The sequence below is a fragment of the Lynx rufus genome, unplaced genomic scaffold (genome assembly GCF_022079265.1).
Source record: "Lynx rufus isolate CCGP_SWC_20201006 ecotype Redwood Valley unplaced genomic scaffold, mLynRuf1.p SCAF_6, whole genome shotgun sequence".
NCBI classification, from domain to species: Eukaryota; Metazoa; Chordata; class Mammalia; order Carnivora; family Felidae; genus Lynx; species Lynx rufus.
In genome coordinates, this window is record NW_025814878.1 from 98624637 (window position 1) to 98651448 (window position 26812).

The window sequence follows — 26812 nt, forward strand, 5'->3', positions numbered from 1 at the left end:
AAAAAAAGAGAACTACAGGCCAATATCCCTGATGAATATGGATGCAAAAATTCTCTACAAGATACTAGCAGGTCGAATTCAACACCATATAAAAAGAATTATACACCATGATCAAGTGGGATTCATTCCTGGGCTGTAGGGCTGGTTCAACATTCGCAAATCAATCAATGTGACACATCACACTAAGAAAAGAAAAGAAAAGAAAAGAACCATATGATCCTGTCAATTGATGCAGAAAAAGCATTTGACAAAATTCAGCATTCTTTCTTAATAAAAACCCTCGAGAAAGTCGGGATAGAAGGAATACACTTAAACATCATAAAAGCCATTTATGAAAAGCTCACAGCTAATATCATCCTCAATGGGGAAAAATTGAGAGCTTTCCCCCTGAGATCAGGAACACCACAGGGATGTCCACTCTCACTGCTATTGTTTAACATAGTGTTGGAAGTTCTAGCATCAGCAATCAGACAACAAAAGGAAATCAAAGGCATCAAAATTGGCAGAGATGAAGTCAAGCTTTCACTTTTTGCAGATGACATATTATACATGGAAAACCTGATAGACTCCACCAAAAGTCTGCTAGAACTGATACATGAATTCAGCAAAGTCGCAGGATACAAAATTAATGTACAGAAATTAGTTGCATTCTTATATACAAATAATGAAGCAACAGAAAGACAAATAAAGAAACTGATCCCATTCACAACTGCACCAAGAATCATAAAATACCTAGGAATAAACCTAACCAAAGATGTAAAAGATCTGTATGCTGAAAACTATAGAAAGCTTATGAAGGAAATTGAAGAAGATATAAAGAAATGGAAAAACATTCCATGCTCATGGATTGGAAGAATAAATATTGTCAAAATGTCAATACTACCCAAAGCTATCTACACATTCAATGCAATCCCAATCAAAATTGCACCAGCATTTTTCTCGAAGCTAGAACAAGCAATCCTAAAATTTGTATGGAATCACAAAAGACCCCAAATAGCCAAAGTAATGTTGAAAAAGAAAACCAAAGCGGAAGGCAATACAATCCCAGACTTTAGCCTCTTCTACAAAGCTGTAATCATCAAGACAACATGGTATTGGCACAAAAACAGACACCTAGACCAATAGAATAGAATAGAGACTCCAGAATTGGACCCACAAAAGTATGTCCAACTAATCTTTGACAAAGCAGGGAAGAACACCCAATGGAAAAAAGACAGTCTCTTTAACAAATGGTGCTGGGAGACCTGGGCAGCAACATGCAGAAGAATGAAACTAGACCACTTGCTTACACCACTCACAAAAATAAACTCAAAATTGATAAAGGACCTGAATGTGAGACAGGAAACCATTAAAACCCTAGAGGAGAAAGCAGGAAAAAACCTCTCTGACCTCACCCACAACAATTTCTTACTTGACACATCTCCAAAGGCAAGGGAATTAAAAGCAAAAATGAACTATTGGGACCTCATGAAGATAAAAAGCTTCTGCACTGCAAAGGAAACAATCAACAAAACTAAAAGGCAACCGATGGAATGGGAAAAGATATTTGCAAATGACATATCGAAGGGCTAGTATCCAAAATCTATAAAGAACTCACCAAACTCCACACCTGAAAAACAAATAATCTAGTGAAGAAATGGGCAGAAAACATGAATAGACACTTCTCTAAAGAAGACATCCAGATAGATGGCCAGCCAACAGACACATGAAAAGATGCTCAATGTCACTCTTCATCAGGGAAATACGAATCAAAACTACACTGAAATACCACCTCACACCAGTCAGAGTGGCTAAAATGAACAAATCAGGAGACTACAGTTGCTGGAGAGGATGTGGAGAAATGGGAACCCTCTTGCACTGTTGGTGGGAATGCAAACTGGCACAGAACTCTGGAAAACAGTGTGGAGGTTCCTCAAAAACTGAAAAATATATCTACCCTATGACCCAGTAATAGCACTGCTAGGAATTTACCCAAGGGATACAGGAGTGCTTATGCATAGGGGCACTTGTACCCCAACATTTATAGCAGCACTTTCAACAATAGCCAAATTGGCAAGAGCCAAATGTCCATCAACCGATGAATGGATAAAGAAATTGTGGTTTATATACACAATGGAATACTACTTGGCAACGAGAAAGAATGAAATATGGCCTTTGGTAGTAACCTGGATGGTACTGGAGCGTGTTATGCTAGGTGAAATAAATCTTACAGAGAAAGACAGATACCACATGTTTTCACTCTTATGTAGATCCTGAGAAACTTAATAGAAGACCATGGGGGAGGGGAAGGAAAAAAAAAGTTAGAGAGGGAGAGAGCCAAACCATAAGAGACTCTTGAAAACTGAGAATAAACTGAGGGTTGATGGGGGGGGGGGGGGCTGGGAAGGAGGGGTGAGTGGGTGATGGGTATTGAGGAGGGCACCTGTTGGTATGAGCACTGGGTGTTGTATGGAAACCAATTTGACAATAAATTTCATATTAAAAAAAAAAGAATGAATGGGTTAACCAAGATTTTAAAGAGGAAATTAAAAAGTACATGGAAACTAATGAAAATGACAACACGACAGTCCAAAATCTTTGGGATGCAGCAAAGTGATCATAAGAGGGAAGTATACAGCAATCCAAGCCTTCCTAAAGAAGGAAGAAAGGTCTCAAATACACAAGCTAGGCTTACATCTAAAGGAGCTGGAAATTGAACAGAAAATAAAGTCCCAAAACAACTAAAAAAGGGAAATAATAAACATTAGAGCAGAAATCAATGATAGCAAAAAGGAAAAAAAAGAATGGATCAATGAAACAAGGACAAGGAGCAGGTTCTTTGAAAGAATTAACAAAACTGATAGCCCCTAACCAGAATAATCAAAAAGAGAAAGGAAAGGACCCAAATAAATAAAATCATGAAGGAAAGAGTAGAAATCACAACCAACACCACAGAAATACAAAACAATAATAAGAGAATATTATGAACAATTATATGCCAAAAAATTGGGCAATCTTGAAGAAATGGACAAATTCCTAGAAACACATAAACTACCAAAACTGAAACAAGAAGAAATAGAAAATTTGAACAGATCCATAACCAGTAAAGAAATGGAATCAGTAATCAAAATTCTCCCAGCCAACAAGAGTCTAGGGCTAGCTGGCTTCCCAGGGGAATTCTACCAAACATGGAAGAGTTAATATCCGTTTTTAAGCTGTTCCAAAAAAAAAATAGAAATGGAAGGAAAACTTCCATACTCATTCTATGAGGCCAGCATTACCAGACAAAGAACCCACTAAAAAGGAGAATTACAGACCAGTTTCCCTGATGAACATGGATGCAAAAATCATCAACAAGATAATAGCAAATTGAATCCAAAAATACATTAAATGAATTATTCACCACTATCAAATGGGATGTATTCCTGGGCTGCATGGGTGGTTCAATATCTGCAAATCAATCAATGTGATACATCACATTAATAAAAGAAAGGATAAGAACCACATGACCTTCTCAATAGAAGCAGGAAAAGCATTTGACAAAATACAGCAACCTTTCTTGATAAAAACACTCAAGAAAGTAAGGATAGAAGGAGTATACCTCAACATCATAAAGGTCATATACAAAAGACTCAACAGCTAGTATCACCCTCAATGGGGAAAAACTGACAGCTTGCCTCCTAAATTCCTAACCAAAGAGGTAAAATATCTGTATGCTGAAAACTATAGAAAGCTTATGAATGAAATTGAAGAAGATACAAAGAAATGGAAAAACATTCCATGCTCACAAATTGAAAGAATAAATATTGTTAAAATGTTGATACTGCCCAAAGCAATCTGCACATTCAGTGTAATTCCTATCAAAATAACACCAGCATTCTTCACATAGTCAAACAATTCCAACATTTGTATGGAACCACAAAAGACCCTGAATAGCCAAAGTAAGGTTGAAAAAGAAAACCACAGCTGGAGGCATCACAATCCCAGACTTTAACCTGCATTACAAAGCCATAATCATTAAGACAGTGTGGTATTGGCACAAAAACAGACACATAGACCAATGGAACAGAATAGAGAATCGAGAAATGGACTGACAAATGTATGGCCAACTAATCTTTGACAAAGCAGGAAAGAATATCCAATGGAAAAAGACAGTCTTTTTCAGCAAATGGTGTTAGGAAAACTGGACAGCAACACACAGAAGAATGAACCTGGGCTACTTTCTTACACCATATACAAAAATAAACTCAAAATGGATGAAAGACCTAAATGTAAGAAAAGAAACCATCAAAATCCTAGAAGAGAAAACAGGCAACAACCTGTTTGACCTTGACCACAGCAACTTCCTACTAGACATGTCTCTTGAGCCAAGGGACATAAAAGCAAAAATGAACTATTGGGACCTTATCAAGATAAAAAAAACTTCTGCACTGTAAAGGAAACAATCAACAAAGCTAAAAGGCAACTGACGAATGGGAGAAGATATTTCCAACTTACGTATCAGATAAAGGGTTAGTATCGAAAATCTATAAAGAACTTATCAAACTCAACACCCAAAAAACAAATGATCTAGTGAAGAAATGGGCAAAGACATGCATAGACACATTTACAAAGAAGACATCCAGATGGCTAACAGACACACGAAAAGATGCTCAATATCACTCATCATCAGGGAAATACAAATCAAAACCTTAATGAACTACCACCTCACACTTGTCAGAACGGCTAAAAATAACAACTCAGAAAAGAACAGATATTGGCAAGGATGCAGAAAAAGATGAACATTTTTGCACTGTTGGTGGGAATTTAAACTGGTACGGCCACTCTGGAAAACAGTACAGAGGTTACTCAGAAAATAAACAATAGAGCTAATCTGTGACCCAACAATTATACTACTAGGTATTTATCCAAAGATTACAAAAATGCTGATTTGAAGGGGAACCTTGCACCCCAATGTTTACAGCAGCACTATCAACAGTAGCCAAAATATGGGAAGAGGCCAAATGTCCATTAACTGATGAATGGATAAAGAAGATGTGAGATAAATATAATGGAATATTACTAGGCAATCAAAAAGAATGGAATCTTGCCATTTGCAACAATGTGGATGGAACTAGAATGTATTATGCTAAGTGAACTAAGTCTGTTGGAGAAAGACAACTATATGATTTCCCTCAGGTGGAATTTAAGAAACATAATGGATGAACATAGGGGAAGAGAGGGAAAATTAAGATAAAAACATAGAGAAAAGCAAACCATAAGTGACTATTAACTATAGAGAACAAACTGAGGTTTGCTGGAAGGATGTGGGTGGGAGATAGTCTACATGAGTGATGGTCATTAAAGAGGGCACTTGTTGGGATGAACACTGGGTATCATATGTAAGTGATTAATACAAAATTCTTCTCCTGAAACCATTATTACACTATATATTAACTAACTTGGATTTGAATAATAAAAAAAAACTAACCCAAATATTTTAAGAAAAAAAAGAAAGGACTCAAAAATACTACATATGAAAGTATTCAAAACAAAGAATATATGCATTACTTCCCTATACACTGACAAATACATTGCTGAGAGGAATTGAAGAAGTAAACAATGAAAGGTGGGAATGCAAACTGGTGCAGCCACTCTGAAAAACAGTATGGAGTTTCTTCAAAAAGTTACAAATAGAACTACCCTACAACCCAGCAATTATACTACTAGGTATTTAACCAAAGCATACAAAAATATAGATTCTATAGGATACATGCACCCTGATGTTTATAACCACATTATCAACAATAGCCAATCTGTCCATCAACTGTTGAATGGATAAAGATGTGGAATGTGCATGTGTGTGTATATATGTATATATGTGTGGAATGGAATATTGGAATGGAATATTACCCAGTCATCAGAAAGAATGAAATCTTGTCATTTGCAATGATTTGAATGGAGCTAGAGTGTATTATGCTAAATGAAATAGGTCAGTCAGAGTAGACAAATACCATATGATTTTACTCATATGTGGAATTTAAGAAACAGTACAGATGAACCTTAGGGTTTGGGAAAAGAAGAAGAGAGGGAGGCAAACCATAAGTGACTCTTGACTATAGAGAACAAACTGAGGATTGCTGGAGGGAGGTGGTGGGGGGATGGGCTAAATGGGTGATGGGTATTAATGAGGGAATTTTTTATGATGAGCCCTGGGTGTTATATGTAAGTGATGAATCACTAAATTCTACTCCTGAAACTGATATTATACTAGTTAACTAACTAGTTAAATGTTTAAATGAAAACTTAAGAAAAAAGAGAGAAGTAAATAATGAAGAGATATATATTGATCAAGCATTAGAAATGTTAAAATGCTAAATCTCATCATATGGGACTACAGATTCAATAAAATCCCAACCAAAATACCAGCTGGCTTTTAAAATAGGTATTGACAATCTTACTTAAAAATTTGTGTGAAAATTTACCAGACCAAAAATAACCAGGAATTGAAGATTGAGAACTAAGTTGTAGAGATGACACTACTTGATTTCAAGTTTTACTATAAAGATTCAAAAAGAGAATTTGGTGTTGACATAGAGGAGAGAATGAATCAGAATGAATCAGAATGTAAAATGTTGAAACAAACTCAATATATGTAATCAACTGATTTTTTACAAAGATGCCAAAGAAATTCATCTGGATTATATCTACTCTAATAAAAAGATTCCTACATATTGGAGATTCAGTGTCAAACAAGAGAAATACAGTTCTTCCCTAATGGAGTTTTTAGTTTTGTTTAAATAAAACCATGACCAATAAAGAAATCATGTGGAGAAATCTAAGATTTTTAGTATAGAAATTTGTGTCCCAGTAAAAAGGAACTTCCCCCCCCCCCAAGACATTGAGAGTTCTAAGCCCTTCTGCTCACTTTAAAGGAAACTTTCCAATCTACATCCACAAGGTATCGCATTTCTTCATCCTAGAACTGGTTTTACAACAATATGTAAAAGCTATGGCATGAGTAACTAAGGTAACAACACCAAACAGACCTCTAGATACTGAGAAAATAGTTCAAGGAAAAAAGAATAACACAAACAAAAAACTCTTTTAAATATATTTGGAGAGGGATTCAAAAAGCCCTTACATCAACAAAACAAAAACACAGCTTCTATGGCAAAAGAACAGAGAAACAGATAAGGGCACTTACATCTTAAATATGATTGCTAAAAAAAATAGTAACACCAAAAAGTGAAAGATATTTAAATCATAAAATGGCAACATAAGTAGACATAAAAATAAGATAGTAAAGACAAAACTAGAGAGGGATATTTCAGCATTTGACCAAAAGAAATCCCCTAAAGCGAGAAAATAAATATACAAATAAGGAGAGAAAGTGTTCATCAGAGGAAAAAAATATAAAAAGAGAAGAGAACAATTCCTAGATTTAAAGATACAGGCTCACTGGTTCTAGATCTAACTCATAAAAAAAGAAGTTCACACCAGGAAATGTGTGACTATAAAATTTGGGTTACAAATTATAAAGAGAATGTCCTAAAAAGTGTCATGAAAGAACAAAAAATCAAACCATTTAAAAGGAGCTAACCTAATTTTGGATTTCTCATCAGGAAGACTGTATAATAGAAGTGGCTAATGACTTCACATGATTTTGAACATAGATTTTACATCCAAATAATCACATATGAGGGCAGAATAGAAATATTTCCTTGCATGGAAATTCCTGCATTTCCTATCTTTTTTTTTTTTAAAGAACATTCCTGGATGGAGAGAAAAAACAAAAGAAGAATACAGGAGATACAAATAACAGTAGATTCAGTGCAGTTAAACAGGTTCAGAAACTCTTAGAACAAAGAAGGCACAGGAAGAGCCTTTCATACTGGGATAAACTTGAGGATGAGGACTGACCATTATTTATATTTTTTATTCACATCTAAAAGAAAACTACAGGAAAAAAAATTTTTCCAAAGTGTCAGAACCAAAAGTTAAACAATGAAAACTGTAATACTTGAAAACATTTGAGAAAAAAAATGAGAGAGATAATAATAAAAGAAAACAAGAAGACAAATAGTAAAATAATGGTAATAATTCACTTAACTTTGAAACCAACAACATTTGTCTTTGGTTAGCACAGTGTTGCCACATTAGGTGCATTAAAAAGGCAATAAAATCCATACTGCTTATTGTAACACAGTATTTCAATATAAAGCTTAAGTGCCTCCATTCAGAATGCAAACATTATCCCAGACAAAGGTAAAAGGCAATGTATAACAACAGGTGAATGAGATGTGCAAAGTAGGGAGGAAGGTTGGAGGAACTGGCAAGGGAACTAATATCATTTTTTTAAATAGAGAAAGTTGAATGTTGTGGCTAACGTTGGTGGGAAAAAAGTGTTTAAATATTTGAAGATAAACTAAAGAACTTTCAAAAATTAATATAACTTTCAAATATTTGAGGAACAGAACAGCACAGGAGTGTAAGTGATCTGAATCCACATTTTTCTTGGGGGAAACCAAAAGATACATTCTGTAGTTGGCAGGCAAGGACAAAGTATTAAGCTGGGTCCTAATTCTTATGTTAATAAGAAGATCTAAAATAAGGAGATTGAATAGGAAATTATTTCTATTCATTACAAGATCTTTTTTTTCAATCCTTATTGTGTACCTATATTACTATGATAAAAAAAACTTAAAATAATGGAGACTAATTGGGCTTTTCTAGGAAAAAGCAGAGCTCCCTAAATATTCAAGTTGCATCTGAAAAGAATATAGCGAAAATTAATGACAAAAGTGAGGCCTCCTATCTGTTATTTGGTAAATTAATAGTTTAGGGAAATCAATGGGATAACTGAATATAAGTCAGAATTTGGGATATATGGACATATTGATGATATTGTATACCGAATTAGAGACTAGAATATATTTTGAAAAGTAATCAGGAGTTTAACCAACATGGTAATGTTCAGTTGTTTTACATCTAAAATGGTAGGTATTTCTCTTAAACCCACTCCATGCATGTCCTTTATGTTGATGTTTAACTGATCACCATCGATACAAGGATGTCATGTGTACAGGCTGCTTCCACATAAAGATTCCTCTCTAAAGATCAATAATCTCAAGTATTCTCAATTTGGGTAATTCTACCCACAGCCCTAGTCAATGGTGCAAAGACAAGTACACCAAATTAAAACAATTTCCGGATAAAGAGTGTTTCTTCCGTTAGAAAACTATAAATAGTAAATGTCTTTTGGCTTTTTGGAAAGCTAGTCTCTAGATTTTGTTACCAAATCTTTCAGCAACTTCTTTCTGCAGAATGAAGATCTTTTACTATTTCCTCCATTTTCTGTGTTATGTGACCTTCATTCTACCAGGTAAAATAGATGTTTGTTTATATGTAACATAGAGCTTACAGCTAAAAATAGAAACACCAGATTATGAAGTAGAAAATGCAGTTTCTTAACAATCTTGTCAATTCAAGAAGTCTCTTGATTATGTTGAATTTCAGTTTACTCATATAGAATAGTGTTATACTAATGTACTCAACTCAATTTGAAAATTAATATGTAGATAAAATGAAATGATTCAGGTAGATCCTTTGGCCTTGATTTCTTTTAGATATTTACATTATTTTTTTAAATATAATTTTAAAAATTTATTTGCAAACTTCAGAAGTGAAGGCTTCATAATAAATTGGACCCAGGGAAGATGAATGATTGAGAATAACAGAATATATCTCTTGTGATATTAATAACAGAATCTACAAATTGATCCAGGCTACAGTCTCAGAATACTCTGGGCAATGAAGCGCAGCAGGAATAAAATGTCAAATAAAGGCATAGTACTGCAAAAAAATCCTTGTTGAGTTAGTTAATGCATTAGTAAAGAAATTAAGCAATGGCTTTATTTTTTTAAATGTTTATTTATTTATTTTGAGGGAGAGAGAGAGAGAGAGAGAGCAAGCATGAGTGGGAAAGGGACCGAAAGAGGAGAGAGATAATATCCCAAGCAGCTTTGCACTGTCAGTGCAGAGCCTGACGCAGGACTTTAACTCACCAACCATGAGATCCTGACCTGAACTGAAAACAAGAGTCAGCTGCTTAACTGACTGAGCTACCCAGGCACTCCATCATTGGCTTTATGGATCAATTAAAAATAATCAAAATACGTAGTGCAATAAAGTGCTTCATGGTGATTATATGATTTTCTTGAGAGGTGTATCCTCTGAGGTAATCCAGGCTCTCTAACAACGAAGATGTAAATTGATATGCAGAAGTATTCGTATTTGGACCTAGAAAGTTGGAACTTCAAAAGGTACAACACGTAACAGAAAGAGAATTTAATTCAAACTTAGATTTATTTTACTTGAAAGTTTATTTATTTATTTTGAGAGAGAGAGAGAGCTGGGAAGGGCAGAGACAGGAGAGGGGGAGAAAGAATCCCAAGCAGGCTCCACACTGTCAGCACAGAGCCCAGTGAGGGGCTTGAACCCACCAACCAAGGGATCATGACCTGAGCCCAAATCAAGAGTCAGACGCTTAACTGACTGAGCCATCCCGGCACCCCAAACTTAGAAGATTTAGATTTTATTACTAGCTTCCTACTTAATAGCTTGTGAACCTTGCCACTCAGAGAATTTAAGTGATTTACCGAAGTTTTTAACAATAAAACAGAAAATGTAAGCAGAATCAATAACAACCACAATTTTTTAAGAATAAAATGTCTGCTGTAAAATGTACTTGTTAATTGTATGTACCTCAAAAGACTGCAGTTAGGATTTAGTGCAATAATGTACCCGTAACTAGTCCTACAAACTAAAAATTAGTCTATCAATTTGGGTACTATTATAATTATTATGGTTGTTACTATTATACTTATTATTAGTAATGAAAGGGGACTGAGGAAGTAAGGACCTCAAATATGATTAGGGAGGATGTTGAGGTGCATGGGGCTAGCGTGTCAAGCAATAACCACGTAACAATGAGTGGCTAGTAATCTGAGCACAATGCTGGACACTAAGGAAACAGAAATAAAAGAACGACTCAGTAATTCTCTAGGCATACTTAAAAATATAGTTGATTAAATTCAGATAACTCAATAAATTGCTTGATTTAGAAGATTTATATAAGTATGCTTTAAATAGCAAGAATGGTGGGATTATGGCCTAGCAATTGTAGAGGTTTGGGAAAATGTCCTGAATTCTCTGATGAAGAGCTTTGAAATTAGGGATAAGACTCTTGTATTTAGACTCTGGAAGATGAGAGAAAGAAAGGGCAGATAATTAAATACGAGTGTCTAGAATGTGCCAAACCCCATTTCATAACTTCTCATGTAGATATCTAATCTGACCTTCCAGATAACATTATCAGATACCTCTTATTGCCTCTTTTTAAGAAGAGGAAAATTACATCAGAGGTTTTCAAGGTCACACTTATTATACTATATGTGATAAGTAGAATATAAATACTGGAGTGCAAGATCCTAGCATATTTGTTCCTTATATTTCATCAGGTTTTCTATAGAAGGCACTGAGGTTAATGTAAAAGCTGAATAGATTATTTAGTGAAAAGCAGTGAGGTCACATGGGAAGATAGCTGGACTTCAGATGTAAAGGGTTCGGATGTACAGGATCTATACCATCAAACTCAACATTTGCTGAGCTTTGCAGAAAGCTTTAAATAATGCAATGAAGACTCTTGGTCTAGGAATATGACCACAAACTTTCCTTTACTTTTTGATCATTCAAACAGATACTAAATTATAACATCTACTGAAATGGACAGAATGCTATATATTTGGCCCTTGCTAGAATAAAAAATAGGAAAAGTAATACAAGGTATCAGAGCGAGTGGCTTTGAAAGAGTTCATAGAGTAATAGTACCAATTGCACAATGGTGTGGTTTGGCTATTGGCAAAACCTTCAAGTCTCTAAAGAAGCTATAAAAACTGTTCAATCTAAGTGGATACTTTGTGAAGATGTAAGATGAGTGTTTGATCCAAGCAGAGCGATACCATGCTGGAAAGTGAATTACAGAAAATTGATAGACGACAATGCTGACGATGGTTAAAACAGAATGAACAGTATTTTAAGCAGTGTTTTAGTACAAGAGTAATATAATCCACAGAGATAGTGAAAACAGCGTACTATAGTGATTTATAGAGTGAGTTTGCCATCAAATAGATCAGAGTTTATATTAAGGACCTGAGGCTCCTTTGTGATCGTGGAGAAGCTTTAATTCTTTTAACTGTACAATGGATGGTAAGATAATTAATTTTATAAGGTTTTGCAAAGATTCAGAGATAACGTAAGAAAAATATTTACCACTTTGAATATCATATTGCAGTATTTCGAGAAATGGGAAAAAAAGAAGTAAAAAAACAAAAAAGGGGGAGAGGAAATAGTTGAGGAGAAGAAATACAAGATGGTTTCCCTGTAGAGCCAGTTGTTAAGATGTGTCAAAATGGATCTTGAATGGCAGAAACATGGTGGCCTTGGAAACTTTATGATATATTGCGTGGTGAATGGGAAGCTGAGTCTAAAATAGTGGAGGAGAGACATTCACCTGTGTTGAAATGTTTATGAGAAGACAGTATCAGTCCCAGTGCTCTTAGAGTTTATTACAATTATTATTATTTTTTTATTTTTAAAATGTTCACGATTATTTATTTTTGAGAGAGAGACAGAGAGACAGAATGTAAGCAAGGGAGGGGGAGAGAGAGGGGGAGACACAGAATCTGAAGCAGGCTCCAGGCTCTGAGCTCACAGCACAGAGCCTGACTTGGGGCTCAAACTCACGTGAAACTGCAAGATCATGACCTGAGCTGAAGTCAGATGCTTAACCAACTGAGCCACCCAGTTGCCCCTAGAGTTTATTAAATTTAAAATCAAGTTGATTTGGTTACTTGAGAATTATGATAAAATGTTGGAAGAAAAGTGGAGCTCGTTAAAATAAATAACCTTCTTCAATTGGCTAGGATTTCACAGATAACTAAATATCTTCCCCACTAATCCAGAAATATGATGTATGACAAATCCCATGTTAATGCTTCTTTTGTGGCAATGATTAGTTTAATTAATTAATTTACATTAGTTAAGGTAATTTGCAAATTAGTCATAATTCCTTTCTATATTTTTACCCACCTGACTTAAAGAATTATACTTTCTTGAATAAACCAAGGAACAAATCAAACACAAATATTAATACATTCATATGAGGGTACTATTAACTGATATGAAGTCTCTTCAATAGTAGAGATCCAGGCACTAACCATAAGAAAAGATTTAAGTAACTCTTGCCAAACTAACAATATTTGAGGAATACAAAAGAAAACAAGGATTTAATTCTAAGACCTGAATACAGGTGGGTAAGAGATGGGGAACAGAAAGTGATATAAAATACCCACTAACCTAACTTTGAGTTAAGACATCAAAGTCCAGGGAATTGACAAATAATTCAACATAAAGAGGCTAAAATTATTTTATTTAAATTTGTCTAAGGTAAAATTTTTCCTACATTCAGGTGAAGTCTGGAAACCCATTTGTTAAACATATGTACAGTATATTAACAAGTATTTATTACTAATGATTCTTTGTATGTGTACACATATTCATCTTAATAGAATTCCATTTTGTCATTCTGTAGTCAACCTCCAATTTTCACATCTTCAGGTTCCTCTATAATCATAAAATAATTAAGGGTCCTAGAGGCAGCCAAGTCTACCATGAGTATCTAGTTTGAGACAATATCCGGTATGTCAGTTTCCAACTTTTTTTTTTTTAATGTTTATTTATTTTTGACAGAGAGAGAGAGAGAGAGACAGAGCACGAGTTGGGGAGGGGCAGAGAGAGGGAGACACAGAATCTGAAGCAGGCTCCAGGCTCTGAGCTGTCAGCACAGAGCCCGATGCAGGGCTAGAACTCACAGATAGCAAGATCATGACCTGAGCCAAAGTCAGACATTCAACTGACTGAGCCACCCAGGAGCCCCAGTTTCCAACTTTTTTTGTAGAGGCCATGGATTAAATATTTAAAATGTTGAAAGCTGGGTTAAGCATGTATTAGTTTTGCAGCAAACGTCGGCAATTTATTTGGTCACTGAAAGCCTGAGGTTGTTTGTTTGTTTGTTTGTTTGTTTTTTTATTTGAGAGAGAGAGAGCAGGGTAAGAGGGGCATGTTCTGGAGCCAGACAGGGTCTCGATCTCATGACCCTGGGATCATGACTTGAGCCTAAATCAAGAGTTGGACGCTCAACCAACTCGAGCCATCCAGGTGACCCAAAAGCCTCAGGTTTCGTATCTGAACAGCATCTACCTCAAAGTTTTAGAGTAATTAAATGAGATCACATGTAAAACATATTTAAAAAAATACCTGACACATAGTAGGTTTCAATGAATGAAAACTATTTGTGTTATTATTAGTTTTTGAACCTAAGCATATCATATTCTCTTTCAACTCTAGGATGAGAATCATACTACTTTGTCTGCCTGTTTCATGTCCTTTTTATACTGCTTCTGTTCATTTGAATAACCCTTACTAATTTTTTAGGGTCTACATTTTCATATCACTTTTTTATGATATAACAACCATGACAAAAGCAAACACTTAACCTGTTCACACATTGGACCCAATATATTTCTCTATTATGGTACTTAATTAACCTCTCTCTCTCTCTCTTCCACTCTCTCTCTCTCGCTCTTTTTTTTCATACCTGTGTATTTATCTCTTTGCCTCAGTGTTTTGCTTTACCTCCAGAAAGAGCACACTGCCTGGTCTAAAAGTTGTAGTTAACAATGATTTAGCTTCAACTATAGTCTTTTGTTCACCATTAATTAATAACAGTTCTTAATCTGTGAGAAACTATTATGTTCCAAGCACTGTTGTAAACTTGTTTACATGTTAACTCATTATGTTTCACAAAGACTCTGTGAATGAGGTACCATTGTCTCTATTTTAGAGATGATGCAACTAAGGCTCTTAGAGCTTACCCAAAGTTACACAACTAACAAATACCAGCATTCAAATTCAAGCTTAAAGTCCATGGCAACCAGCTCATCTTCACTCTGCAGTTAGAACTATCCATATGCACCATACAAAGATTTTGAAAAACAAGAATAGTGGTTTGTTTGCTCTACCTGTTGTTACAACACACTATAAAATCTTAGTCTGTTTCACATAGCAACTTGATGTTAAAGCACACTATAAAATTATAACAATTTTTTCATATAACCTCTCCTATGTACTGAGGGGGATATATGGACAAAAAGAAAAAATACCATAAAACAATTGGTTAAAGGCATTACAGAGTAAACTGGTCAATTAAAAGTTACAGTGAAGAGATTGTGTTGAGATCAACCTCTGAAACAGCTCTTCTCCCTAGAAGCATCTATCTATTCTTAAAAAGGCAAGAAAGAAGTTGAAGAGCAGAAATCTGATAGCCTTGTGCTACCTTTGGGGCAAAAATTATAATTCAGTCTGTGAAGGAGGGAGAACTATGGAAATACTTGTATGTTTTGGCTGAGGAACCCAAAAAACTACAAGCTAGGTCTAAGTTAACAGGACGTTAGTCCAACTGTCCAGTCATCCCAGGAACGAATGCCCAGTTTTACATTATCTTAAGTTCCATAAATGGTTTAAGATTATCCAGGAAGGTTGGCTGGTAGCCCTGGAACAATACTAAATGGAACAATAATAAGTCATTTCCGGAGAAAGATAATATCATTCTAGATCTCAAGCTATTTTCTTGATTATTCATTAAAAATGTATGTGACAGGGTCGCCTGGGTGGCTCAGTTGGTTAAACAGCCAGCTCTTGATTTTGGCTCAGGTCATGATTTCACAGTTCGTGGGTTCGATCTCCATGTCTGACTCTATGCTGACAGGGCAGAGCCTGCTTGGGATTCTCTCTCTCCCTCTCTCTCTGACCTCGCTGCTTGCTCTCTCTCTCTCTCTCGCTCTCTCTCAAAATAAATAAACTTAAAAACAATGTATGTGACAAAAGTAATCAGGAACAAGTGAAAACAGGACTATCCTATCAAAAATCAGTTCTGATGCTTCATCAGCACAAGAGAACAGATGAACAAGGGATCCAGATGATGAAGTTACCAGACCCAGACTTTAAAATAACTGTGTTTTTGTTTAAATAAATAAAAACAAAGTAAAAACTTGGCATAGAAGTGAACACTATAACAAAGAATAAAAATAAAATTCCCGAACTGAGAAATATGTAAAGCAAAATGAAATATGTAATGAGTGTGTTGAATAGTAGTTTATGCATAATTGGTGAGATATTTAATGACGATGAAAGATGAACCAGAAGAAAATATCCTGAATGAAACAAGAGGTTGAAAATAGGGGGAAAAAGTGAGGAAGGGAGGGAAAGATGAAGGAAAGTAGGAAAGAAGGCAGGGAGAAAATAAAGAAGGAAGGTTGGAAGGAAGAAAGAAAAAGCATAGTTAACTGCAAAAACAAAAACAAAACCCTAAAACAATAAAGTAAAGCAAAATTTGAAGAAAACAACAGATCACTTTCAAAGAATCATATGTTAAATTGGAAGCTGACTTCTCAAAAAAGACAATAGGGAAAGAAGTCAAAAGACAATGCAGTGAAATCTTCAGAGTCCTGAAAGAAAATAACTGCAATCTAGAATTCTGTATCAAATGAAAATACTGTTCAGGAGTGAAGGTAACATAAGGTTATTTTCAGTCCAATAAAAACAGATTTCAAAATCAGAACTCCTATATTAAGGGAATTCTTAAAAGCACTATTTGGCCAGAAAGAATGATTTTCTGTATGGAACTTAGAAACACAGAAAAACAATTTTTTTTATAAGACTTTGATAATTTGAAACTTCTAGCATAAACAGTAAAATAATAATAAAAGATAATATAACTACACATAGTAAATGAGAAGATGGAATTACAAAAAGTAACCAATAAATACAAAAGAAGACAGAAAACATAGCAGAATATATTTTACCCATTATATTGCTATTATAAATATTAATGTGCAGTTAAAAAACAAAAGTGAATCTTTTGAATATAGTGAATATAGTTTTGAATATAGTGAATAGTTTACATGAGAAATATCTAATATATGAAAAAATAGAAATTATAAAAATCTAGGGGCACCTGGGTGGCTCAGTGACTAAGGTCCGACTCTCCATTTTGGCTCAGGTCATGATTTCACAGTTTTGTGAGTTCGAGCCCTGTGTCGAGCTCTGTGCTGGCAGTGCAGAACCTGCTTGGGATTCTCTTTCTCTCCCTTTCTCTTTGACCCTCCCCTGCTCACACTGTCTCTGTCTCCAAAAAAAATAAATAAACTTAAAATTATAAAATCTAAAGGATAGGAAAAGATGTAAAAACCCAACAAAAGCATGGTGAAGTAGCTATATTAATATTATATGAAGTAGACAGTAAGAAAAAAAATGCATTCCTAGAGACATTCATGGTAATAAAAGATTCAATTCAACAGGATAATATTGCAACCATAAATTTAATGCAACAAATGACTTTGGCTTGAAATATGTAAGAAAAAAGATAGAAATATAAAAAAACAGAGAACATTAGAACAATGGGCGATAATAACACACTTTCCTCAGTTACGTGGAACAAAGGGAAAAATGGGGTCGCCTGGGTGGCTCAGTCTGTTAAGTGTCCAGCTTCAGCTCAGGTCATGATCTCATGGTTTGTGGGTTCCAGCCCCACATCAGGCTATGTGCTGACAGCTCAGAGCTTGGAGCCTGCTTGGGACTCTGTGTCTCCCTCTCTCTCTCCCCCTCCCCTGCTCATGCTCTGTCTCTCTATGTCTTCAAAAAATGAATGGACATTAAAAAAATTTTTTAAGAGAAAAGCAACAACATAAATGTAAGAATAAAGAAGATATAAACATGAAGACTAACAAAACTTGACCTAATTCAAATAAGAAATATCAATGAGTACTAAAGATATTTTATCTAATGGTAATAAAAATGAGATAACACAAAGCTCACGGAATAAAGCAACAGTAGTGTTTACAGGAAATTTTTACCATTATATTCATATATCTAAAAAGAATTAATTTTAAAAATATAAATGAAATTTAATTCAAGAAGTTAGAAATAGAAAATCAAATTAAACCCAAAGTTATAAGGATATAATAAGACATCAGCAGACACTAGACAAAATCATAAAAACTAACTTTTGTTTTTGGAAAGACTAGTAAAATTAATAAAGCTTTAAAAATGAATAAGTCATAGGACTTTACAGCAAGGTGACCGTAGTTAATTATAGTATTGTATATTTGAAAGTTGCTAAAAAAAAAAAAAGAAAGTTGCTAAGAGAGTAGAACTTAAAAATTCTCTTAAAAAGAAATCAGTAAAGCTTTACCAAAACTGAAAAAAAAGAGAGGAGGCAAAAATGAACTTTATCAGAGATATTAATGCATTGCTACAGGTAGCAAAATTATATTGTAACGATATTATGGACAACTCTATGATAATGCATTCAAAAATTTATTTGTAATGGCTAATTTCTGAAGAATACAGCAAAATTAATCTGACCAAAAAAAGAAAAAGAAAATATAAATACTTCTAAACTCATTAATGGAATAGGGCCCATAATAATTAAACTTCCTACAAAGAAAATATTTGATACAGATGGCTTCACTGTTGAATTCTACCAAACTTTAAAAAAGAAATGTAACTGATTATATACAAACTATTTCAGAGAATATAAAATGAAGGGATTCTTCTAACTCATTTTGTGAGATACACATTACCTGGTGTAAAACTGATAAGGACATCCTGAGAAAGAAAATTAAAGGCCAACTTCACTCATGAATATGGATGCAGAAATCTTTTAAAAAATAACTAGAATCAAAACCCAGCAATATCAGAAAAGTTGCTTGAAATTCATGGATTGCAAGATTAGTACAGAATTCTAAAATCAATGTCACCACATGAACAGATTACAGGAGAAAATATATGATCAGGTCAATAAATAGAGATAATTATACAAAATAATATACAAAAACCACTACATTACAATAAATTTGAAACAACTAATTACATAAAACATAGATGAATCTCAAAAACAAATCTTCAGCAAAGGAAATCAGACATGAAGATGTATATACTGTGCCATTGCATTCACATAAAGTTTTAAAATCGGCAAACTTAGACAAAATATTATGTCAAGATAATGGTTTATTTTGAAAATGAAAGAGTAGAATGGAATATGATTGAAAGGGAGCACAAAGTGATGACACCAATGTTCTACTTTCTGATCTGGATGATGTTTACATAAGGGCTTAATTTTCTTTTTTTTTTTTTTTTCAACGTTTATTTACTTTTGGGACAGAGAGAGACAGCGCATGAACGGGGGAGGGGCAGAGAGAGAGGGAGACACAGAATCGGAAACAGGCTCCAGGCTCTGAGCAGTCAGCACAGAGCCCGACGCGGGGCTCGAACTCACGGACCGCGAGATCGTGACCTGGCTGAAGTCGGACGCTTAACCGACTGCGCCACCCAGGCGCCCCAAGGGCTTAATTTTCAATAGCACTCTTCATTGAGTATTTGTGTTTGGGCGCTGTTCTGCAAGTTTTATTTTACTTTTTTCTTAATTTCTATATAAAGAAATAAAATATAATAAATCACATTTTTTCTATATATATCTTGATTAGCTATTTGTTTTTGTTCCAAGTATCCACATCTGCTTACCAAATAGAATAAATAGTTCAAAATAGGCCTAGAGTTTGTGAGAATTTAGAGTACAGCAGCACTAAGAATATCATGAAATCATCTCAAGGCATGAAGAGAATATTTCAAAAAACAATAGGGGATAATTATTAATGATTTAGGAGAAATCAAGTTAACTACATTTCTGATAATTATTATTGATTTAAAGAGAAAATACTATAATAAATAAAATAGAAAAATGAAAAGATTTCATGCAAGAATATCTTATAGTGAAGGTGGAATACTACATTAACTGCTCTGTATATTTCTGTATGTTTAATTATAAGAGTCTTACATTTTAAAAAATGAGCATGCATTGTCTTATAATAAAACTGTTGTTATCTAAAAACACAATTAACAAAATAAAAACAACTATAGAAAAAAATTGTTTTGCAAATAATGGGTAAAAGTTATTACCCTTAAAATATGAAGAGCTCTTGGTAATTCTTCAAAAAGACAAAACAATTCTTAATGAGTGTGTGACTAATAACAGAGAATAAAGTTATGAAGCAAAAATTGATAGAACTAATAAGTGATTATGGTAAGATCATAGGATACAAGGTTAACATATAAAGTCAATTGCTTTCCTATACACAACAATGAGCAAGTGGAATTTGAAATTAAAAACAATACCATTTATTAACACCCCCCAAAATGAAATACTTAGGTATAAGTCTAATAAAATATGTAATGATCTATATGAAGAAAATTAGAAAATGATAATAAATGGAATCAAATAATTAGATGAATAGAGGAAAAAAAGCATGTTTATGGATAGGAAGACTCAACATTTTCAAGACATCAGTTCTTTCCAACTTGAAAGTTTCCAACTTTCCAGTGTAGGTTCATCCTTGCTAAAAAATGTACCCTTCTGGTGAACGATGTTGATAATGGGGAAGATTATGCATATATGGGGGCAGGGAGTACATAGGAAATCTCTGTACCTTCCTCTCAATTTTGTTATAAATCTAAAACTGCTCTAAAAAATAAAGTCTTTAAAATTTTTTTAAAAAGAACTCATATGAATTCTTTTTAAAAAAATTATATAACAACATAACAAGAAAATTATATGAACAATTAAAAAATAAAAAGTGTTCAAAACAAATACCAGTAGCATAAAAACTAAAATTGCAGTGGATACCATTTTATTTGGGGGAAAAATTTACATATATTGTTGGTGTGGATCTAACTCTTCCACAATTATCTTAAATATGTGTCATGTGAATATTAAAATATGTACTAAAATTTTGCTTCTTATCATAATCCTAAAATATTAAAAATTTAAATATGACCTAATTGAAAAAAATTGGATGAATTGTCATATATTTCCAGGGAATATTATGTTGTTCTAAAAATTTTAAATCTTGTTGAGAAGAATAATATATAACATAAAAATGTAATATAGATTAATTTAAAACATATTTAAGTATTATATATATATGGGAATGTATAATATTTTAGTGTTTTCTTATTTTTTGACATTTTCCTAAGTTTGTTGCAATGTACACATAGTACCTCTTTGTAATCAGAAATAATATGTTCTTAAATAAGAGATCAGTAATTTCAGTTACTCTTCTTTTACTGTAGCCACATGTACCTTGGTGGATCCTAATCGGTGCTCACAAAATTTTGGTTACTGTAGAAGACGCTGCTTTAAATATGAAAAGCAAATTGATATATGTCTCTCACCAAGTAAAATTTGCTGCATTGAGAGATTGTTTGAAGAAGACTAATCTTGAAGATGTACCTGTGACCAAAGAAGTTCATACACCAGTGCAGAGAGGTATAGGAATATAATTTGAATTTCTGTAATAAATAAACACATAAGCCAATATTGATATCTTCCTCTCTAGATGTTAATTACATATTCCGTGGAATGAGGTAGGACCTTTCTTATTTTCTCTAAGCTAGAGGTTTATGATAGAGATATATCTGGTGTTAATTTTCTAACATATGGATACAAGTTTTAAAATTTTTTTTTTCAACGTTTCTTTTTTATTTATTTTTGGGACAGAGAGAGACAGAGCATGAACGGGGGAGGGGCAGAGACAGAGGGAGACACAGAATCGGAAACAGGCTCCAGGCTCCGAGCCATCAGCCCAGAGCCTGACGCGGGGCTCGAACTCACGGACCGCGAGATCGTGACCTGGCTGAAGTCGGACGCTTTAACCGACTGCGCCACCCAGGCGCCCCATGGGTACAAGTTTTATACAACCACTTTTGATCTGTCACGAGTCACCTAAACTTATACAATTGAACATTTACCAACTTAACCATGACCTTAGTAGAAATCTGATTCATGAAAATTAATACCCATAGACTTATCAATTGTCTAAACGTCATCATCATGTTATTGACATTGAGGAACAGAAAACCTAAGCACAAAATGAATGCTTAAGCCACAGTAGACTACGGTGATACTCATTGGTCATTCCTTTCTTCTCTCCAAGTTCTGCTCATTCACAAAGGCATATTCATTGAATACTATGTAATACTAATACTATTTAACTGCGTTCCAATACAATGTGAACTTTGGCTAGAATCTAGACTTATAAAACCTTAACTGGGCATTTTTGTACTTAGTCCTGAATGGGGTGGGAAAATGCATAAAATCTGTTATTTCATCCACAATGTAATTACTAGACAGCACAAATAGTCTCTGTAATGATAAAAGTTGCGGATAAAAACATGTCAACCCTTTATCAATATTCTACCAAGTTCCCAAACATATTTAGGGGACAACTAGGTAATATAGTGTCTTAAAATGCCTCTTAAAGCATGAATCAACTATCTCTAGAAAGGCAACTAAAATAAAGACAAAGAAATATCCAAATGATTGAGCACGTGGAAGTCTTTGAAAACCATTGCTAGAGCAATCACAGGAGAGTGGAAGAGGCAAAAACCTGGTTCAAGAGAGAATGAGAGGATGGAAATTTAAGAGAAAATATAAAAAATTATTTTAAAGAGTTTGGAAATAAATTGAACAAAGGAAAAGAACTGGTAGCTAGAGACCAAAATGGGGTCAGGAGTTTTTTTTTTTTTTTCTCAATATTTATAATTGAAAAAAATTTTTCAACAATACAAAAGACTCTAGTGGAGATCAACAAAATGAAGTGACAATGTATAGAATGAGAGAAAATATTTGCAAACCATCTATATCAGGGGTTAATATGCAAAATATTTAAGAAATTATGCAGCTCAATTTCAAAAAACAACTTGATTTAAAAATGGGCAGAAACACTGAATAGATCGTCTCTCAAAGAAAGCATGCAAATGGCCAACAGATACATGAGAACTTGCTCAACATTATTCATCTTCAGGGAAATTCAAATAAAAACCACAATGAGAAATCTATCACCTTACACCCTTTGAAGTGGCTAGTATTAAAAAGGCAAGTGACAACAAGTCCTGGCAAGGGGAAAAGAGAGCCCTGTGCACTGCTAATGGGTATGGAAATTGGTATAGATACCATGAAAAACAATGTAGAGGTTCCCCAGGAAATTAAAAGTAGAACTACCATATGACCCAGCAATTCCACTTCTGGGTCTATATCCAAAGTGAATAAAAATAGGATCTCAAAGAGGTATCTGCACTCCCATGTTCATTGCAACATTATTCACAATAGCTAAGATATAGAAACAACTTAGGTATTTATCTATGAATAAAAGGATAAAGAAGATGGATAAAGACTGTGTGTGTGTGTGTGTGTGTGTGTGTGTGTGTGTGTGTGTGTGCGTCAGACCTTTGCTGGGGGCTGAGGGTCCTGTGTGATTCTTATACCATAGCAGGGAGTGAAGGCATTGAACACTAACATGTAGCAGAAGCAGGAAAGCTAGGGACTGAGAAACTGGAGAAGGAAGTTGATGAATCATGGGGTTCCTATCTGAGTAGGAGATAGAATGGGGACAAAGATAGTCTCTGGGACAAAAGGAGGCCTGAAAGATGAAAAGAAGTGAGCCCAATGTTGTGGCTGCACAAGAGAAAGTGGCAAGGAGAGGGGAAAGGCACATTCAATGCCACAGAGTTGAGGAAGTACACAAGAACCTGAAAATTACAGCAAATCTGGAATAAGAAAAGCAACTGGAAGTGGCTTGAGGCTAGACTGGGAGGACTTGAGGACTGCGAGAAAGAAGCTAGGTGTTCTCTAAAGGGCAATAGGAAACCATGGAGAGCTGATCATGCTATATACATATATATATACACAATACAATATTATTCAGCCATGAGAAAGAAGGAAATCTGGACATTTGCAACAACATGGATGGATCTTGAGGGCATTGTGCTAAGTGAGATAAGTCAGACAGAGAAAGACAAACACTGTATCATCTCACTTGTATGTAGAATCTAAAAAATCCAAACTAATAGAAACAGAATCGTGGTTGTCAGGGGCTAGGAGGTGGGAGAAATGGGAGATGTTTGTCAAAATGTACAAACTTCCAGTCATAAGATGAATAAATTCTGGGTTCCAGTGTACAGTATGGTGACTACAGTTAACAATACTGTATTATATACTTGCAAGTTGCTAAAACAGTAGTAGATACTGAATGGTCTCACCACCAAAATAAATAAATAAATAAGACAAACAGTAACTATAGATGGATAGAGGTCTAACCTAATCACTTCACAATATATATGTGTATCAAATCATCACATTTTATACCTTCGCTTGTACACTGTAATTTTTCAAACATATCTCAGTAAATCTGGGAAAAGAAATATCAAGTTGATGTGAGATGGAAGCAATACTGGCTGAATATGTTCCTGCTACTATTAAGCCTAGATATCTAGATGGCCGGTTCTATGCTTTCACACCTTTTATTTTTCTTTTGATGTTTACTTATTATTTTGAGAGAGAGACAGAGTGTGAGCGGGGGAGGGGCAGAGAGAGGGAGACAGAATCTGAAGCAGGCTCCAGGCTCCAAGCTGCCAGCTTGCTTGGGGCTTGAATCTACAAACCGCAAGATCATGACCTGGGCGGAAGTCAGATGTCTAACCGACTGAAACACTCAGGCACCCTATGCTTTCACATCTTTTATCTTCTTGGTGTCTTGTCAATTCTTCCATGTGCAAAAGAAGGTTTCTTCCATGGTCCCATATCACTGTTTTACCTGTATAGTCTATATAAAAGCTGTACAATAGAAATATGATATGAGCCACATACACAAGCCATATATGTAACTAAATTTTCTGGTGATTACATTGGAAAAAAACTAGTGAAATTACTTTTATCCCAATATATCTAAAATATCTTTAAATTTTTTTAACGTTTATTTATTTTTGAGATAGAGAGAGACAGAGCATGATTGGGGGAGGGGCAGAGAGAGAGAGGGAAACACAGAATCCAAGGCAGCTCCAGGGCCTGAGCTGTCAGCACAGAGCCCAATGCAGGGCTCAAACTCATCAACTGCAAGATCATGACCTGAGCCGAAGTCGGAGGCTTAACTGACTGAGCCACCCAGGCGCCCCTAAAATATCTTTAAAGATATAATCAATATAGGGCTCCTGGGTGGCTCAGACAGTTGAGTATCTGACTCTTCATTTCGGCTTAAGTCATAATGCCGAGGTAGTGGAATCAAGCCCCACGCATAGAGCCTACTTAAGACTCTCTCTCCCTCAGCCGCTCTCTCCCACTTGTGCGTTCTCTCTATCCATCTCTGTAAAATAAGCAAACAAACAAATAATAAAAATAAATAAAAAGATAATAAATATTAAAAATAATGAAATATTTTATGTTCTTTTTTTGTATTAAGAACTCAAAATCCAGTGTGCATTTTTACACTGATCGCACATTTAAGTTGGAACTAATTACATTTTAAATTCTCCCTGGCCTCATTGTGGGAAGTGGCTACTCTATGGGCAGTGTAGTTCTCAATCTCCTCCCTTGCTGATTTCTACTGAACTTGCTAGGTTGCTTTTTTCATTCATTCACTCAACAAAATTGTTGGACACTAATTGTGTTTTAGAGTGACAGCTCCTTTTGATTTTTCTCAATGGAGTCTTCATAGTGGTGTAACAGAAGGAAGACACAAATGGCTTTGAAAGTGTAGAGATTTCAATTTGCCACTCAAGAGCTGTGCTAAATTGGATAAGCTATTTGGTTTCCAAGGACTTCAGCTTTGTTAGCTGTAAAAATATGAAAAACCATATTCTCTGCCGAGTTCTGTAGAAAGGGGAATTATAAATGTACTACATTCTAAGTTTGTTAAAAAGTCCTCTGCAGATGCTCTGACATGTAACATTGCTCAAAAGTACGAGTCTCCCCTCTGTACTTTTAAACATGAATTTGTATTCACTGTTCAGAACCCCACATAAAAATCCTTCCAGTTTTACATTTGATTTATCTTAGATTGGAAAATTCCTTTATAGCTGAAACCTAAAATTCCTTGTCCCACATTCTCTACCAGTATAACCACATTCCTTTAACGTCATGTATCGTAGCTGTTACTCTTGATATAATTTTTCAAAGTATTTAGAAAAAAAATTTGTTATATTCAATTGTATTTTATATGTCATTATTTTCATATTATATGTGATTCATTTGAGATTTCCTAAATCTTTGTGACTTAAAGATCTCCTTTTTGGTTTGTGTGAATTATTTCTTTATATAGTTTGACAGGACATTTTCCTCCATCATTGTTGTAATTTTCCTTCATCATCCAGCACTCTATCCATAGATGTTCTCCAAGATTTAGTTTTGGGTTCTCTGTGCTTTCTTTAGTTCGGTTCATAACCCCCCACCCACAATCCTACTTCCTCTAATGCTCTCCACGATCTTTTTGTAGCTTCCTTTGGAAAATTTCTACTTGAAAATTCTGCTTTCAATCCAAACTCAAAATATCATAAAGAATTTTGAGAATATAGGAGAATGAGCAGGAGTCTTTTAGTATTTATCTAATGCCATGCAATCACCCCAAACTTAGTGGCTTAAAAACAAATAATTATCAATTATATCATGTGGATCAGCAGAATCAATCTGCCTGTCAAGACCTTTTGCTTAACCAGAACCTCACATGGGGGACCTAGGATGACTTTTAGGTCTGAAACCCAGAGCTCCCTAAGACATCTGTTCAATACTAGACATTGTGGGGGAACCTGGAGAGTCAAGAGACTGCCTAAAGAAAGAAACAGAACC

General features: G+C 34.6%; 1 protein-coding gene across 1 annotated transcript in view; it reads left to right on the top strand.

The window, feature by feature from the left end:
• Positions 1-21413, top strand: part of DEFB114 (defensin beta 114) — a 30459-nt gene extending 9046 nt beyond the window's left edge. The window contains exon 2 of the mRNA XM_047103027.1: positions 21232-21413. Coding sequence (XP_046958983.1) covers positions 21232-21413 — 182 coding nt within the window. The remainder of the gene's footprint in view (positions 1-21231) is intronic.
• Positions 21414-26812: the final 5399 nt, after the last annotated feature.